Source organism: Ranitomeya imitator, chromosome 2 (genome assembly GCF_032444005.1).
Source record: "Ranitomeya imitator isolate aRanImi1 chromosome 2, aRanImi1.pri, whole genome shotgun sequence".
NCBI lineage: Eukaryota > Metazoa > Chordata > Amphibia > Anura > Dendrobatidae > Ranitomeya > Ranitomeya imitator.
The window spans coordinates 251,245,391-251,263,237 of NC_091283.1; the positions used below are offsets into that span (position 1 = coordinate 251,245,391).

At 46.5% G+C, this 17,847-nt stretch overlaps 1 protein-coding gene across 2 annotated transcripts in view; it reads left to right on the top strand.

Moving 5' to 3' along the window:
- LOC138662920 (oocyte zinc finger protein XlCOF22-like) overlaps nucleotides 1-17,847 on the top strand; it is a 70,949-nt gene that overhangs the window by 13,030 nt on the left and 40,072 nt on the right. For both annotated transcript variants that reach the window (XM_069748923.1, XM_069748924.1), the window contains exons 2-6: nucleotides 818-967; nucleotides 1,097-1,276; nucleotides 1,359-1,482; nucleotides 1,566-1,663; nucleotides 2,680-2,770. In XM_069748923.1, the coding sequence (XP_069605024.1) occupies nucleotides 818-967; nucleotides 1,097-1,276; nucleotides 1,359-1,482; nucleotides 1,566-1,663; nucleotides 2,680-2,770 (643 nt within the window). The remainder of the gene's footprint in view (nucleotides 1-817; nucleotides 968-1,096; nucleotides 1,277-1,358; nucleotides 1,483-1,565; nucleotides 1,664-2,679; nucleotides 2,771-17,847) is intronic.

Genomic DNA, 17,847 nt, shown 5'->3' on the forward strand with positions numbered 1-17,847 from the left:
CACAAAACTCACTGGTGATGTGGATTCTTTGAACCGTGCTCGCAGCCTTTTACCCAGAGGTATGGAGAGATCCAGAAGAGAGATTGCAAGTGCAAAACAGATTGTAAGAATAAAATTTCTCACCTTGCTGCAGCTGGTGTTTTGCATGGCCAATCTCCCAGAAAGCTCCCACATACGGATTCCGAATAGGCTGGTCACAAGGCCCCACGTTGGGAGCCAAAAGTGTCATAGCTGTTTTCGTTCTGACCAATGTCAGCTGACAGATCACCAGTGAGGCCAAATTGTGGAATTACGCCCGTCATTTTACAAGCGTGCTTGGAGACAAAAAAACACCTCACACATTCTGTGAGCAAGTCACTTTTATCTGATATAATGCAGCAAGAGGCAATATTTTATACCATTTACAACAAATGCATGTCAATGTAAGTCATGTAGCCCCCACCATCACCCAGGGTCATACTTTATTTACCATAACCCAGAACATGTTGTTGCTGACTATTAAGAACATACATTGATAAGAAGTATAGTCTCCTTGAAAGGAGACCATCAGACTACTGTGTCAACAGATTCTAGTAATTCTAACAATTAAAGGCAAAAGGCACTTAAAGGCAAACTATTAACCCTTCTATATCAACTCCAAGGAAGAAACTGCTTGTTGTCTGTGGCCTAAATATATAGGTTTTATTAGTAGATGTAAAGAAGGAAACTAAATACTGTAAAATAATAAATCTCCTCATATGTTTCCCTTATTATTTCCAGTAATTGTATTATTACACATGATTTCTGCAATGTTACATCGGCTCATCTTCTCATTCAGGTCTCTACAATATCGGATCCCTTCAGTGAAGATCTTCTACAAAAGAAAATTTTCCTGTTTTACCAATCAAAGATGGATATGGACAGAGACAAGATGGCGGAGAGGATATTACACCTCACCCTAGAGATCCTCTTCCGGCTTACTGGAGAGGTGAGAGATTCTGATGACGTCACATTACATCATTCTTATCTATGGGAATAACAGATGGACAGAACTGGAGAGGTGAGGACTCTGGAAATGTCTGTAGTAAGATTTATTAATGTGTCTCTCCATTACCAGGATTACACAGTGGTGAAGAAGACCTCTAGTGATCGCAGTAAGGACCCTGTGTCTGAGGGATGGGGAAGACCCCTGAGCCCAATCACGGGGCCTCCACCTCACCCCCTGATCCATGAGGACATCAATCATCAGAAGGTCCTAGAACTCATCTACAAGATGATTGAGCTGCTGACTGGAGAGGTGACACTGCTGGGAATGCTGGGACATTATACAGTAACGCTATGAAGAGATTGGGGGATGACGGTATAATTGTATGTGTCAGGTTCCTATAAGGTGTCAGGATGTCGCTGTCTATTTCTCCATGGAGGAGTGGGAGTATTTAGAAGGACACAAAGATCTGTACAAGAACGTCATAATGGAGGTTCCCCAGCCCCTCACATCTCCAGGTAATAGACAGGACTAAATACACACGGCCTATAATTATCTGTATGTAAAGAATGAATTCACTCCCTGTATGTGTTTCCTCCAGATCTATCCAGTAAGAGGACAACACCAGAGAGATGTCCCCGTCCTCTTCTTCCACAAGACTGCAAGCAAGAAGATCCCAATACTCCTCAGGATCATCAGGTAGATGGAGAGAAGGTGTCAGGAGATCTCCCCTATGATGTGTAGACACCGGTGAAGGTCTTGTGCTCAGTCTTGTTTTATCCACGAGTATTATATGTTTTATACTTGTGTAATGAGAGCTGTGGAGATGGCAGGATTAGAGCTGATCATAGATGTGACTTCTCTGTTGTGAATTCCGCTCTTGGGCTCCCTCCGGTGGTTGTAAGTAGCATTTTTGTGAGTTCTGCTCTTGGGCTCCCTCCTGTGGTTTTGACTGGTATGGCTGCTTCTTGGATTTAGCTTCAGCAGCTGTTTTCACTGATCGTCTTTCTGGCTCGGCTATATTAGTCTGGCCTTTTCCCTCATTCAATGTCAGTTGTCAATTGTTCCTGCCTGGAGTCATTGCTCTTAGGATTTTCCTGACACTCTGACCAGTTCAGCAAAAGCTAAGTCCTTGCTTGTCCTTTTGCAGTTCACTTGTTGTGGACTTTGTTGTTCAGCACTTTCTATGTTTTGTTCATTTGTCCAGCTTATCAGTATGGATCTATTCAGCTAGGCTGGAAGCTCTGGGCAGCAGAGTTTGCCCTCCACACCTTTAGTCAGGTGTGGAGATTTTTGCATTCCTCTGCGGTGGATTTTTTCTAGTTTTTATTACTGACCGCACAGCGTTCTGTCCTGTACTATGTCTATCTAGCTAGAAGTGGCCTCCTGTGCTAAATCTTGTTTCATACTACGTATGTCATTTCCTTCTTCTCTCACAGTCATTACTTGTGGAGGGCTAATCTATAATTTCGGGATTTTCTCTGAGGCAAGATAGTTTTCCTGCTTCTATCTTTAGGGGTAGTTAGCTCTTAGGCTGTGACGAGATGCCTAGGCAGAGTTAGGAGCATTCCACGGCTACTTCTAGTGTTGTGTCGAGCTTAGGGACTGCAGTCAGTATAGTTACCACCTGCTCAGAGCTAGTCGCATGTAGCTCCTTAATCACCAGATCATAACACTTCTCCATCTGTCGGTGACTTTTAAAATATTTGTTTCAGGGTGAAGATCGGGCCCATATTAATACTACAGAGACATATGTGAGTGGGAATGAGTGGTGTAAAGAGGAGATTCCCACATATGGCTATCCAGGTGAGTAGTAAGCACTAAATGCAGAGAGGTCACAGATTCTTCTTAGTCACCGGCTGTGGCTGCTTTATCGGTGGTGTAGTCCGGCCGTATTACCATGATCACCATTTTGCCTCTAGACCACAACATTCTTCTCCACCCAAAACTGTTCAAATGACTTTGGTCATTGAAAGCCCTTTTCTATAGAACTTACAGCCTGGTAGATCAACCTACCCCCTGGGTTTAGGAGACGCTGTTACCTGCCCAGATCTGTGAACTACAAAGCCAAATTATTATTATTATTTATTTATATAGCACCATTAATTCCATGGTGCTGTAAATGAGAATGGGTTACATTAAAATGCAAATATCACTTACAGTAAACAAACTAACAATCATGGACTGATACAGAGAGGCGAGGACCCTGCCCTTGCAGGCTTGCATTCTACAGGATTATGGGGAAGGAGGCAGCAGGTCGGGGGTTGCAGGAGTTCCGATGTTTTTCAGGTGGCTGTGTGGTCATTACAGGTTGTAACCTATCCTGAAGAGGTGGGTTTTCAGGTTCTGTTTGATGGATCCAAATGTGGTGGATAACCGGACTTGTTGCGGCACAGAATTCCAGATGATGGGGAATATTCAGGAGAAATCTTGGAGGCGATTGGGTGAGGAGCGAATAAGCGTGGATGAGAGAAGGAGGTCTTGGGAGGACCAGAGATTACGTGAGGGAAGATATTGAGAGATTAGTTTGGAGGAGAAAGGTTATGGATGGCTTTGTAGGTCAGTGTTAGTACTTCAAACTGGATACACTGGGAAATTGGGAGCCAGTGAAGGGATTTGCAAAGAGGGGAAGCAGGAGTGTAGCGAGGAGAGAGATTAATTAGTCGGCAGCAGAGCTAAGGATGGACTTGAGAGGTACGAGAGTGTTAGAAGGTAGGCCACAGAGGAGGACATTGCAGTAGTCGAGGCGGGAGATCATTAGGGCATGCACAAGCATTTTGGTAGAGTGAGGGATGAGGAAAGGATGGAATCTGGAAATATTTTTGAGCTGGAGGCGACAGGAGGTGGCGAGAGCTTGGATGTGCGGTTTGAACGACAGGGCAGAGTCATGGGTTACTCCCACACAGCGGATTTCCGGGACAGGGGAAAGTGTGATTTCATTTATTTTGATAGATCGATCAGGTAGGGAAGATATGCGTGATGGAGGAAAGATAATTAGTTCGGATTTAGTTTAGCCAAATGACAGCTGACAAGATAGAAAATCATTTGAATAAAAATATTAAGATGGGCCTGTAAGAGAAAGCGGAGGGTAATGATGCTGTTGGCTTCCTAGAACCCTAGGCCAAGTGTGAATTTCTGGACAATAACAGAGTTTCCCTTTATCTTGACTTTTCAATTTGTATTAAAACCGACTGACTTCAAGGAGGATTGTGATAATCTACATAAACCCATCACACCGGTGCCATGATATATCTCTGAACTGTGCGTGGCTGATGGCTGTAATATACACTGCTCAAAAAAATTAAGAGAACACTAAAATCCCACATCCTAGATATCACTGAATGAAATATTCCAGTTGTAAATTTTTATTGATTACATAGTGGAATGTGTTGAGAACAATAAAACAAAAATAATCAATGTAAATCAAAATGAATAACCCACGGAGGTCTGTATTTGGAATGATACTCAAAATCAAAGTGGAAAATGTAGTTACACGCTGATCCAACTTCAGTGGAAATGCCTCAATACAAGGAAATGATGCTCAGTAGTGTGTATGGCCTCCACGTGCCTGTATGACCTCCCTACAACGCCTGGGCATGCTCCTGATGAGGCGGCGGATGGTCTCCTGAGGGATCTCCTCCCAGACCAGGACTAAAGCATCCGCCAACTCCTGGACAGTCTGTGGTGCAACGTGACGTTGGTAGCTGGTGCGAGACATGATGTCCCAGATATGTTGAATTGGATTCAGGTCTGGGGAACGGGCAGGCCAGTCCATAGCTTCAAGGCCTTCATCTTGCAGGAACTGCTGACACACTCCAGCCACATGAGTTCTGGCATTGTCCTTCATTACGAGGAACCCAGGGCCAACCGCACCAGCATATGGTCTCACAAGGGGTCTAAGGATCTCATCTCAGTACATAATGGCAGTCAGGCTACCTCTGGCGAGCACATGGAGGGCTGTGCGGCCCTCCAAAGTAATGCCACCCCACACCATTATTTACCCATTGCCAAACCGGTCATGCTGAAGGATGTTGCAGGCAGCAGATCACTCTCCACAGCATCTCCAGACTCTGTCATGTCTATCACATGCTCAGTGTGAACCTGCTTTCATCTGTGAAGAGCACAGGGTGCCAGTGGTGAATTTTCCAATCCTGGTGTTCTGTGGCAAATGCCAAGCATCCTGCACGGTGTTGGGCTGTGAGCACAACCCCCATCTGTGGACGTCGGGCACTCAGACCATCCTCATGGAGTCGGTTTCTAACCTTTTCTTCAGACACATGCACATTTGTGGCCTGCTGGAGGTCTATTCGCAGGGCTCTGGCAGCGCTCCTCCTGTTCCTCCTTGCACAAAGGCTGAGGTGGCGGTCCTGCTGCTGGTATGTTTCCCTCCTACGGCCCACTCCATGGCTCCTGGTGTACTGGCCTGTCTCCTGGTAGCACTTCCAGCCTCTGGACACTACACTGACAGACACAGCAAACCTTCTTGCCACAGCTCGCATTGATGTGCCATCCTGGATGAGCTGCACTACCTGAGCCACTTGTGTGGGTTGTAGAGTCCGTCTCATGCTACCACGAGTGTGAAAGCACAACCAACATTCAAAAGTGACCAAAACCACAGCCAGAAAGCATTGTTACTGAGATGTGGTCTGTGGTCCCCACCTGCAGAACCACTCCTTTATTGAGGGGGTCTTGATAATTGCCAATAATTTCCATCTGTTGTCTATTCCATTTGCACAACAGCATGTGACATTGATTGTCAATCAGTGTTGCTTCCTAAGTGAACAGTTTGATTTCACAGAAGTTTGATTTATTTGGAGTTACCGTATATTCTGCTCTTTAAGTGTTCCCTTTATTTTTTTAAGCAGGAGATGTGTCGTCATGGCCCTGGATTCATGGATTCATTCCACGTCATAAATTACATTGTTTTTAATCCTAAGAAATTCAGATTACTGCACAATCTCTCCTGAAATGGGGAGCAATATTATTTTCTCTAAACTTCTGGTCAGGATTTATAGTAGCTCCAATGGTCCACCATAAATGAATGCAACTTTGGTTTACTCTTGTTTAATCTGTATTTGTAGTTTTCAGTTAATGAGATTCTCGTGCTCTGGGGCGGGGCTGTGGGCGGGGCTTTCTGTGGTGCTTTGGGGCTGGTCTGTGGGCGGGTCTTTATGTCGTGCTCTGATTACAAATTCATCTGTATTGGCTTATGACAGGTCGCTGATCCCTCACTGACCTGCCCCCCATTTTACATAATACATATAATATTGTTGATATTATTTTTGATAATGCCTATATTGTGACTATTGGGAGGCTTAGAAAAAATAATTACATCCAGCAAAATGACACCAGTGGCACCTGTCCACTAACCTCTATCTCTTACTTATAGATGCTACTGCGTAGGTGCCGCCATTGACCTTATGTTACGGCTGGAGGAACGCACCGAGTAAATGTGATGTTGATATTGGTGCGTTCGCAGCCCGGGGTCCACCGTACAGGAGACAGAACTGCTGCTAGTGAAATGGCGGCCCCATATGGCGGTACAATGCCAAATTAGACGCGAGTTCCGTCACTCGGTCAGTACAAGGACGAACCTTGTTGCTTCACAGAGTCATGTAATATTAGTGGGACTAATACCCTAACTAGGGTTGTGTTTGCTCGGAACACTTCTGTGCAAGAAGGAACCAGAGCAGACGTTCCATCCTTCCACTCTATGATTCTGGAGGATCTTGACCCGGAAGTTCTGCAGCACTCGGTCTATTTAAGGTCACTCCTTCCTCTGCTCCATGCCTGATTGTCATTTGTCCTCATTTGACCCAGGTCCTTCTGTGCCTTGCTCTGTCCTGTGTGTCCGCCATATCCTGCCTGTATAACAACTATTATACACAGTTCTCTTTAAGTGTGTAATATTTCTTATTGAAACTCATCTGACAGAAAATGTTGGAGCTTCCGATAGTTTACATTGTGAAGTCACCGAGCCCCGTGCTCTAATTCCCCCAGAGAGGTTTCACCACTAGCTGCTCATTTATTACTGATGGAGACTGTTCAGTTTGAGCATTTCAGTAGATGTTATTGTCTATAGTCAGTTTTTGATTACAGTAGTGTCCAGAATCCTCTGATTTAACCTCTTCCAGTTTTGTGTTCTTATTCAGGCCCCATTTTTACAATCTGACGTGTGTCACTTTGTGTGGTGATAACTTTGGAATTATTCACAAAGGGGGCGTGGCCTAGGCAGCAATGGTGTAAGGTGTGCGGTGCCTAAGCTCCTGAGTGACATCGTCTGAAATCAACTCAAACCGTGGAAAAACAGCATCCTTTGGTAAAAATAATCAAGGATATGTTCCCAGTATCTCTCTAGGATAACAGAGAACCTAAATTTGTGACTTAATTGTCTCTTCTGAGAGAAATCCCTTTCAGCATTTTGAGGCCTGTCAATCTTTGTGACAGGAATCTTCAGCTGTTTTTCCTGCCAGTTTTCTCACTGTTAAATTGACTGTGATTCCTCAACTTGTCCACCTAGTACTGTGACAACCCACCTGACAACAGAAGAACCCTCGGAATTAACGGGTCACAGAGTTTATAACCTTCACCCCGACACCGGCCCGGCTAATTAAAGAAGTACCAGCTCTCCGGGCGCCATCTTAGAAAATCGTCATCTGACACAATAGGAGTATTTACCGTCCTGCCCATCTCTATACAGCACCAAGCCTCCCCGGTCGGAAAGGCGGAGGCAGAAAAGAACAATTAAGGATTCAGGGAGGATCCGGTGAAGTGACGGACAGCGCTTCTCGCCACCTCCGACACTCCCCTTTACTTCGCATCATAGGAGAAAACAGAAGACGCCGCCATTTTATTGGTGGCCAGCGGCGGACCAGGCGACACACACGACCGGCTCCTGTTAAAGCTGCGCCGGACAACACAAGCTGGACCTGATCAGCTGCAAATCTAATCGGCGGTAAATTCCAGCTCCTGGCTGGGAAAGTCCATGCACCGGAAGACGACAACGCGTCAACACAAGCTGAGGACTTAGACAGCCGGCCGGACTGCTTCAGCGCCATTTCTGGAGGTGGTGAGTTCCAGCTTATGCTGGATGCTGCATCACAGGGGGTAGAGAGATTAACGGAGTCCGACGGTCCGGAACGCCGTTGGCTTTGAAGACCCTGCCAGATCCACTATCAAGAAGAGGAGACTACAACACAACTAATCCTGCTGATGACTAGTTAGGAGCCTGAAGGGCTTTTAATGCAAAAGAGCTATAACCTAATTTCTCTGGTAGGATCAAACCCAGGTGAATAGTATTAGTTTACACACCCCTCTGCATCTCTGCATAGTCATAACTACTGCCTGCCTATATAGTAACCTCTCTCTCCTAAATTATATTCTTAGGGTTATTCTAATAAGCAACCCTTTGTCTCTTACTTCAGAGTTACCAGTAGAGAATTCTGATTAATCCTCCCTAAAATTCTTCCACGACAACATATAAATCATTCTATATAACTCCAACTTTGCTGGGAGATTTAGAGTGTGGGCAACCCTCCTACCCTATTCTGTGACTGTCTTAGTTACTACTATCTGAATTCTAGAGCACGGATCGGGGATAATTATGAGTAAATCTTCGGCCAAACCCCAATTCTCAAACATGGCCTTATCTAATTCTCAAAAAGCTCAAAAATTTAAAGGGGTAGGGCGAAATACATCAAAAGACTTGATAACTAAAACAAGTCCCAATAGGTCCAGGTCCCCACTAAAAGATGAGGAAGATTCAGACCACGAAAAACTCTCTAACCAAAATGAAGTAAAACAATCCTTCCCCACTACTATTATAGAGATGGATTCATCTACCTCTTTAAAGAGGAAAATTCCAGAGGTTATAGCCGAAAAATACACTACTCCACATGACTCATCTGACGAGGTCTCAGAAACCTCTCCTAACTTGAGTCCAGCTAAATCCAAGCAAAAAATAAGTAACCCAAACATAGACGATACCCAGGGATTTGACTTGAATTCTGTGGGGATTCTTATATCTAAATTGACAGGGAAAATGGACAAATTCGAAAATAGTATGAATGAAAAATTTGATAAACAAAATAAATTACTAGAAGACTCATTGTCCCTCCTCAGCAAAAGGATGGACGGGTTTGAGGACAGAATTAAAAAAATAGAAGAGAGGCCAGATCTAACCTCTAAAATAAATAAAGACATCACAAAAGAGTTGCACAAGCTGAAGCTCAAAGTAGCGGATTTAGAAGATCGAAATCGCAGAAACAATATTAAAATTAGGGGCATCCCCGAGACCATATGTTAGGACTGGCGGAACGCACCAAGTATAAGGTGTAATGGTATTAGGTGCGTTCGCCGTCCGAGGTCCACCGTGCAGGTAAAAGACCCTGCTGCTAGTAAGACGGACTATATGGCGGTACTAAGTATACACACATGGGTTAACTTCACCCTGCGTGAAGGAAGCGATCCTGTTGCGTCACAGGACCGCAGTACCGCACATAAAGTGCGAGCAAGAAGTCAGCGGACTCAACCCCTACACAGGATTGAAGTCCGATTAGACACTTGCTGGCACAACACCGCAACTGGGTGTGTCAGAGGAACATAAATAGTAATATAAAGGCACAAGAGTGCGTGCGGTGCCGCACTGACGGACGCCACTAACCACCCAGGCTTGGGTCAGGAAAGCGCAGAGCAAGCGCACGGCGCCATACTGGCGGACACAGCAACTGGTAGCTGTAATGTGTGTTTCGTGCTGTTGGATAAGTCGGGCGCTAGATAGCAAACATACACCTTCCGCGAACAGACATTCAATAGGGAGGGTTATTTAAAGAGCGACATTCACTCACAACACACACATATTTACAAGACAATACTAGCGCATGGCCGTGCGGCCATGCAAGGCTTAAATAGCTGCAGCATGTTTAGGACCTTCCAAAGAAGGACCAATGGAGTGCTGCAGCACCTGAGCATGTGACCCTGGATCTCCACTGAGAGATCTCGCCCTGGGCATGCTCAGAGTGCAAAGCAGAATTTAGTCCTAGCAGCTACAAGGACCTTAGCTGCAGTATCTGATCATGTGACCCTCGATCTCCACTGAGAGATCTTACTCTGGGCATGCTCAGAATGTAAAAAGCAGGACTTAGCCCCAGAAACGTCCGCTCGCCGCTGCCCAGCACTGACTTCAATGGGAGAAGCAGGAAACGCAGCAGTAACTCTAAGCACAGAGTCAGACTGAGCGAGACGCTGGGATCGACTTCTCTGCTGAGCAAGCTCCACTGCAGCAGGAGAAGAATGGGAGACCGCAGCGGAGATGGCCCGAGATTCCCCCTGTGCAGAGGCAGGAACTCGACCCCTAACATTACCCCCCCCCCCCCTCCTAGGGCCCCCCCTCCTTGGGCCTCGCTACGTTCAAAGGCAGCAATGAGCTGCGGAGCCCGAATGTGCTCAGCAGGCTCCCAGGACCTGTCCTCAGGGCCATAACCCTTCCAATCCACCAAATAGAATTTTTTACCACGTACCACCTTGTACCCCAAAATAGCGTTCACCTCGTAATCATCCGTAGACGAACCCGATGTCCCGGCAGATGACTCAGAAAACCGGGACATGTATACGGGCTTAAGGAGGGACACATGAAAGGTGTCGGTGATACCAAGGCGTGGAGGAAGGGCCAGACGGTAGACCACAGGATTAACCTATTTGAGGACCTTGAAGGGACCCAAGTAGCGAGGTGTAAACTTAGTGGACTCTATATGCAGCCTGATGTTACGGGCGGAGAGCCACACTAAATCGCCAGGAGCAAAGGTCGGGCAGTGCGCCGATGTGCATCGGCGGAGGACCTCATTCTCTCCTTTGAGGCCCGAATGGCATCCTGAGTGCGGTCCCAAATGTCCCGTGCCTCCACTGCCCAGTCTGCCACCCTGGAGTCAGCAGAGGACACGGGCATAGGCACAGGAACCCGCGGATGCTGGCCGTAATTAAGGAGGAAAGGTGTCAGACCAGTGGAGTCAGCTACAGCATTATTAAGGGTGAACTCTGCCCATGGTAATAAAGATGCCCAGTCATCCTGCCTGGCAGAAACAAAATGTCGTAGATATGTGACCAGAGTCTGATTGGCCCTCTCTACCAACCCATTCGTCTCGGGATGATATGCGGAAGAGAGATTTAACTCAATGCTGAGAAGACGACAAAGCTCTCTCCAGAACCGAGATGCAAACTGGGGACCCCGGTCACTGACAATTTTGTCTGGCATGCCGTGTAGGCGGAAGATGTGTCTTATGAACAACGCTGCCAAGGCCCGTGCAGAAGGTAACCGTGGGAGCGGCACCAAATGCACCATTTTCGAGAAATGATCGGTAATAACCCAAATGACGGTACAGCCGCGAGACTTGGGCAAACCCACTACAAAGTCCATCCCGACCATCTCCCAGGGCCTGTCTGCCACCGGCAAGGGACAGAGTAACCCAGACGGCCGTTGTCGAAGAGACTTATTTTTGGCGCATGAGACACACGCCAGAACGTAATCTCTGACACCTCGGAGCATATGCGGCCACCAGTACGTCCTCGCCAGCAGCTCAGATGTCCTTTTTGTCCCAAAGTGTCCACCCACCCTGGAGGAATGAGCCCAAGAGAGAACCTCCGGTCGCAAATTTATGGGCACAAAAGTCTTGCCCGGAGGCACAGACTCAAGCGACACCGGAGCCACGGTTCTCAAGCTCTCAGAAGGAACAATAAGCCGAGGCTCTCCTTCCTCCTCCTCAGATGACACAACAGAGCGAGAAAGGGCATCAGCTCGAATGTTCTTCTCCCCAGCGAGATAATGGAGGGTGAAGTGGAATCGGGAGAAGAATAAGGACCATCTGGCCTTGCGAGAATTTAGCCGCTGGGCTGTTTGCAAATATAGCAAATTTTTGTGGTCTGTGAAAACTTGAAAGGGAAAACGAACCCCCTCCAAGAGATGTCTCCACTCTGAGAAAGCCAATTTCATCGCTAGCAACTCCCTGTCCCCGATGGAATAATTCCTCTCCGCTGGTGTGAAGGTCTTGGAGAAGAAGAAGCACGGATGCTTCCGACCTTGAGCATCCTTTTGGAAGAGGACTGCTCCAGCACCAACGGAAGAGGCATCCACCTCCATTATAAACGGCTTATCGACATCGGGACGATGTAGGATGGGAGCGCTAGCAAAATGAGACTTAGTAGAAGAAAAGGCCCTGGAGACCTCTTCAGACCACACTTTGGGATTTGCTCCCTTCTTGGTGAGGGCTACCAAGGGAGCTACCAGAGTTGAGAAGTGGGGAATGAACTGGCGGTAATAATTAATGAACCCCATAAAGCGCTGCACCGCCTTAAGAGAATGGGGCTCTTGCCAGTCCATCACAGTCTGTAATTTGGCAGGATCCATAGCCAATCCCTGGGCGGAGATGATATAGCCCAGGAACGGTAAAGACTCCTGCTCAAACATACACTTCTCCAACTTTGCATAAAGAGAGTTTGCCCGAAGGAGGTCGAAGACTCTGCCAACATCTCTCCGGTGGGAGTCAATATCTGGAGAAAAGATGAGAATATCATCCAGATAGACTACAACCGAGGTGGAAAGCATATCCCGGAAGATGTCATTGACAAAGTCTTGGAAAACGGCTGGGGCATTACAGAGCCCGAAGGGCATCACCAGATACTCATAGTGCCCATCTCTGGTGTTAAACGCTGTTTTCCATTCGTCCCCCTCACGGATGCGAATCAGGTTGTAAGCACCCCGCAGATCTAGTTTGTAAACACCCTTGCTCCCCGAAGCCTATCAAAAAGCTCAGATATCAAGGGCAAAGGATACTTGTTCATAACGGTGATAGCGTTAAGACCCCTGTAGTCTATGCATGGACGTAGTTCCCCATTCTTCTTCTGCACGAAAAAGAACCCTGCCCCAGCAGGTGACACTGACTTCCTGATGAACCCTCTTGCCAGATTCTCTTGAATGTACTGAGACATTGCCTCCGTCTCCGGGAGAGATAATGGATAGACTCGACCCCGGGGAGGCTCAGCACCAGGCAAGAGATCAATAGGACAGTCATAGAGGCGATGGGGCGGAAGGGTCTCCGCCGCCTTTTTGGAGAACACGTCTGCATATGACCAATATTGCTTGGGGAGAGAGGATAGATCTGCGGGTACCTCTGTAGTAGCAACCTGAACGCACTCTCGGTGACACCTACCCCCACATGATTCACCCCATCCCAGAATTCTGCCTGAGGACCACTCGATGTGAGGAGAGTGGTACCGTAACCAAGGTATCCCCAACAGGGCCTCATCAATCCCCTCAGGAATGATGAGCAGAGATATAATCTCCTGATGGGATGGTGACATGGAGAGAGTAAAAGGGATGGTCTGATGTGTTATCTGTGCGGGCAGTGTCGACCCATTCACCACTCGTACCGTTACTGGTTGAGGTAGCATAACCAGGGGTATGGCGTGACGTTGGGCGAAGGCAGAAGACATAAAATTGCCCTCCGCCCCAGAATCCACGCAGTGGTCTACCGAGTGGGAGGATGAGCCTAATGTTATTGTCCCCTTAAAGGATAATTTGGAGGCAAACGTCGCCGTGTCTAGTGCACCTCCACCTACTACCACTAGACGCTGACGTTTCCTCGACCGCTGGAGACATCTGGTGGCAAGATGTCCTGACTGTTGGCAAACATGACAAACCTGGAGTGCACGAGCGGTCCGGGACTTAGATCCCGCTCATGACACTACCATAGGCTCATGGGACTCAGGAGCCTGGACTGGAGATTCCAAAGGTTTGGCGAAGGAGGGAGCCAGCCGAAACCTCTGCCTACACTGGGCTCGCTCTAACCTCCGCTCGTGAAAACGGAGGTCAATACGAGTGGATACTGTTATTAATTCCTCCAGTGTGGCGGGAATCTCCGTAGTGGCCAGGGCATCCTTAACGTGGTCAGCCAGCCCCCTCCAAAATATAGGAATAAGGGCCTTATCCGACCACTCCAGCTCAGATGCTAGCGTGCGGAAGTGGACGGCAAACTGGCTGACCAAGGACGAGCCCTGAGTCAATGCCAACAGTTGGAGCGCCGTATCATGGGTGACACGAGGTCCTAAAAAGACCTGTTTCAGAGTGCTCAGGAATAACGGAGCACTCTGCACCACATGATCGCCACGCTCCCACAGCGGCGTAGCCCACTGCAACGCCCTGTCCGACAATAAAGATACGATAAAGCCCACCTTAGCCCGCTCTGTAGGGAAACGAGAGGCCAGAAGCTCGAGATGTATTGAGCACTGACTCACGAAACCCCTACAGGACTTACTGTCACCAGAAAATTTCTCTGGTAGCGGGAGGCGAGATAGCGTCGGTACAGGGGCGGCAGTGGACAAGGTAGCTGCAGCCACACTTGCAGCCTGAACAGCGACAGCAGTAACATCCACAGCTGAGGTTGAACGCTCAAGAGCCGCCAACCTTCCCTCCAGCTGCTGGATGTACCGCTGTAAACGCTGATCGTCCGTCATTACTAGCCACACCTTGGCGCTAGTATTATGTTAGGACTGGCGGAACGCACCAAGTATAAGGTGTAATGGTATTAGGTGCGTTCGCCGTCCGAGGTCCACCGTGCAGGTAAAAGACCCTGCTGCTAGTAAGACGGACTATATGGCGGTACTAAGTATACACACATGGGTTAACTTCACCCTGCGTGAAGGAAGCGATCCTGTTGCGTCACAGGACCGCAGTACTGCACATAAAGCGCGAGCAAGAAGTCAGCGGACTCAACCCCTACACAGGATTGAAGTCCGATTAGACACTTGCTGGCACAACACCGCAACTGGGTGTGTCAGAGGAACATAAATAGTAATATAAAGGCACAAGAGTGCGTGCGGTGCCGCACTGACGGACGCCACTAACCACCCAGGCTTGGGTCAGGAAAGCGCAGAGCAAGCGCACGGCGCCGTACTGGCGGACACAGCAACTGGTAGCTGTAATGTGTGTTTCGTGCTGTTGGATAAGTCGGGCGCTAGATAGCAAACATACACCTTCCGCGAACAGACATTCAATAGGGAGGGTTATTTAAAGAGCGACTTTCACTCACAACACACACACATATTTACAAGACAATACTAGCGCATGGCCGTGCGGCCATGCGAGGCTTAAATAGCTGCAGCATGTTTAGGACCTTCCAAAGAAGGGCCAATGGAGTGCTGCAGCACCTGAGCATGTGACCCTGGATCTCCACTGAGAGATCTCGCCCTGGGCATGCTCAGAGTGCAAAGCAGGATTTAGTCCTAGCAGCTACAAGGACCTTAGCTGCAGTATCTGATCATGTGACCCTCGATCTCCACTGAGAGATCTTACTCTGGGCATGCTCAGAATGTAAAAAGCAGGACTTAGCCCCAGAAACATCCGCTCGCCGCTGCCCAGCACTGACTTCAATGGGAGAAGCAGGAAACGCAGCAGTAACTCTAAGCACAGAGTCAGACTGAGCGAGACGCTGGGATCGACGTCTCTGCTGAGCAAGCTCCACTGCGGCAGGAGAAGAATGGGAGACCGCAGCGGAGATGGCCCGAGATTCCCCCTGTGCAGAGGCAGGAACTCGACCCCTAACACCATAGGCCCAAACAAACTGGAGGAATTTACCAAAAAATTATTCAGGAAAATTATTCCCTCCCTAACGGAGCAAGAGCTAGAAATTGACAGAATACATAGGCTGCGAAAACCGCCCATCATCCCTAAAGACCTACCCAGAGACACACTCATGAGAGTGCACTTCTTCAAAACGAAAGAAAGAATCCAAAATTACTTTAGAGAAAATAAACATTTCCCTGAGCCATTTGAAAAACTAAAAATATATGCTGACCTCTCCAAAGAAATGATTGAAGGGAGGAAAACTTTTCAAAGCATTACCATACCTCTCAGGGACAATGAAATCTCCTATAAGTGGGGATTCCCACTCAAGTTAATAGTCAACTACAAAGGCAACTTTATCGTTCTTAATTCTCCAGAAGAAGGCAGAGACTTCTTGCACTCTATCATTATTCCTCTTCAACCACGACATAAGGATAGCCTTGACTCTGATGGTAAAACATGAAACGTTTTTGTTCAAGTTTATTGTTTACTTAAATGGGAAACTATCCCGATAAGAAGCTAATACCTATTTTTGGTCGTTCCTGTTAATGTTACATGGGTATAAGTTCAACAACCAAGAAGGTGTTTCTTGGGAGCTAGTAACACAAACTTTTCCCCCAACAGGTGAAGTCAGGTTCACCGTAGTGGACCACTTCAAGTGGATATTACAGTTTATTGTTTATTGTTCTTACTCTTACTTAACGTATATTGATTTCTTAATCCTCACAGATTTGCTGCTACACAATGAGTTTAAAGATATTATCTTACAATGTTAGAGGCTTAAATAGTCCACACAAAAGACACACCCTTTGGAGAGAACTATCCAAAAGCCATGCCGATATAATTTGTTTACAGGAATCCAAATTTAAACACTCAGACAACTCAATATTTTCGCATAAAAATTTCCCACATATTTACAAGTCGGACAACACAAAAAAGAAAGCCGGTGTGGTCACAATTCTTAAAGGAACTATCTCATTTGAATTTCTAGAGGAGATCAAAGATGCTAAAGGGAGGTTTCATATTCTTGTTTGTTCCTTGAATAACCAGATTTGCACTATCATCAATATTTACGCCCCCAACACAGGTCAAATAGGTTTTCTGAACAAAGTAAATAAAAAAGTAATGTCAATCAAGAGAGGTGCCATGATTTGGTTGGGAGACTTTAATTTGGTACCAAATGCAAATATGGATTCCTCCACCCCAAATAGATACCGACCATATACTTTAGGCAATTGGATACACCAAAATGAATTATTTGACATCTTTCAGTGTCTAAACACCACTTCAATTGAATACACCCATTTCTCTGACCCTCATCAATCAGCGTCACGAATCGATTTAATCTTATCGGACATTTTTACGCTCCCTAAAATCTATAGAATCACAATAGAAAGGAAAACATTCTCGGACCACTCCCCAGTTTCAGCAGAAATCCAAATTGGCCACTCGGTTAATAAAAATTCACTATGGAAATGTGACGCTAACCTACTACACCACCCTGACCATAGACCAATATTAGAAAAATCACTAACAAATTATTTCACAGAGAATTCGCTTACTGAAACATCCCCTTTCACCCATTGGTGTGCCCATAAGGCAGTCATGAGGGGTATCATGATCCAAATCTCTGCAAAAAGGAAAAGGTTGCTTAGAATTCAGATTGAAGACATTCAAAATAAAATAAAAGTTTAAACCCCCCGTCTACTCAAATTAAAATAGAGCTACTGAACCTCAGGCAGGAGCTTAAGAAAATCATATTTTCATCATTCCACACCATGGTCAAAATTTCCAAAATGAAGCAATATTCCTCAATTAATAAGCCAGCGCATTACATGATTAATAGAATGAAAAAAATAAGACAAGCAAACAGGATCACCAAAATACAAACAAAAAATGGTACAACGGTATCTCATCCCCAAGATATAGCCAACTCCTTCGCAGATTATTACAGCAAATAATATAATTTACATTCCCAACCCTCCACCCCACTTCCCAATGTTTCTGACATTGAAAAATTCTTGACCTCAATTAGCCTTCCAAAATTGACCCTTGATGATTTAGAAAACCTAACCTCCCCATTTTCCCTAGAAGAAATAGAAAGAACCATTCTTCAACTCAAGGACTTTAAATCGCCAGGCCCAGATGGTTTCGGAAACGAATATTATAAAACCTTCACCAAATTACTCTCCCCACATCTACAAAACCTTTTTAATATAGCTAGTTCCTCAGGTAAATTCCCAGCAGAAATGTTAGAATCGACAATTATTTT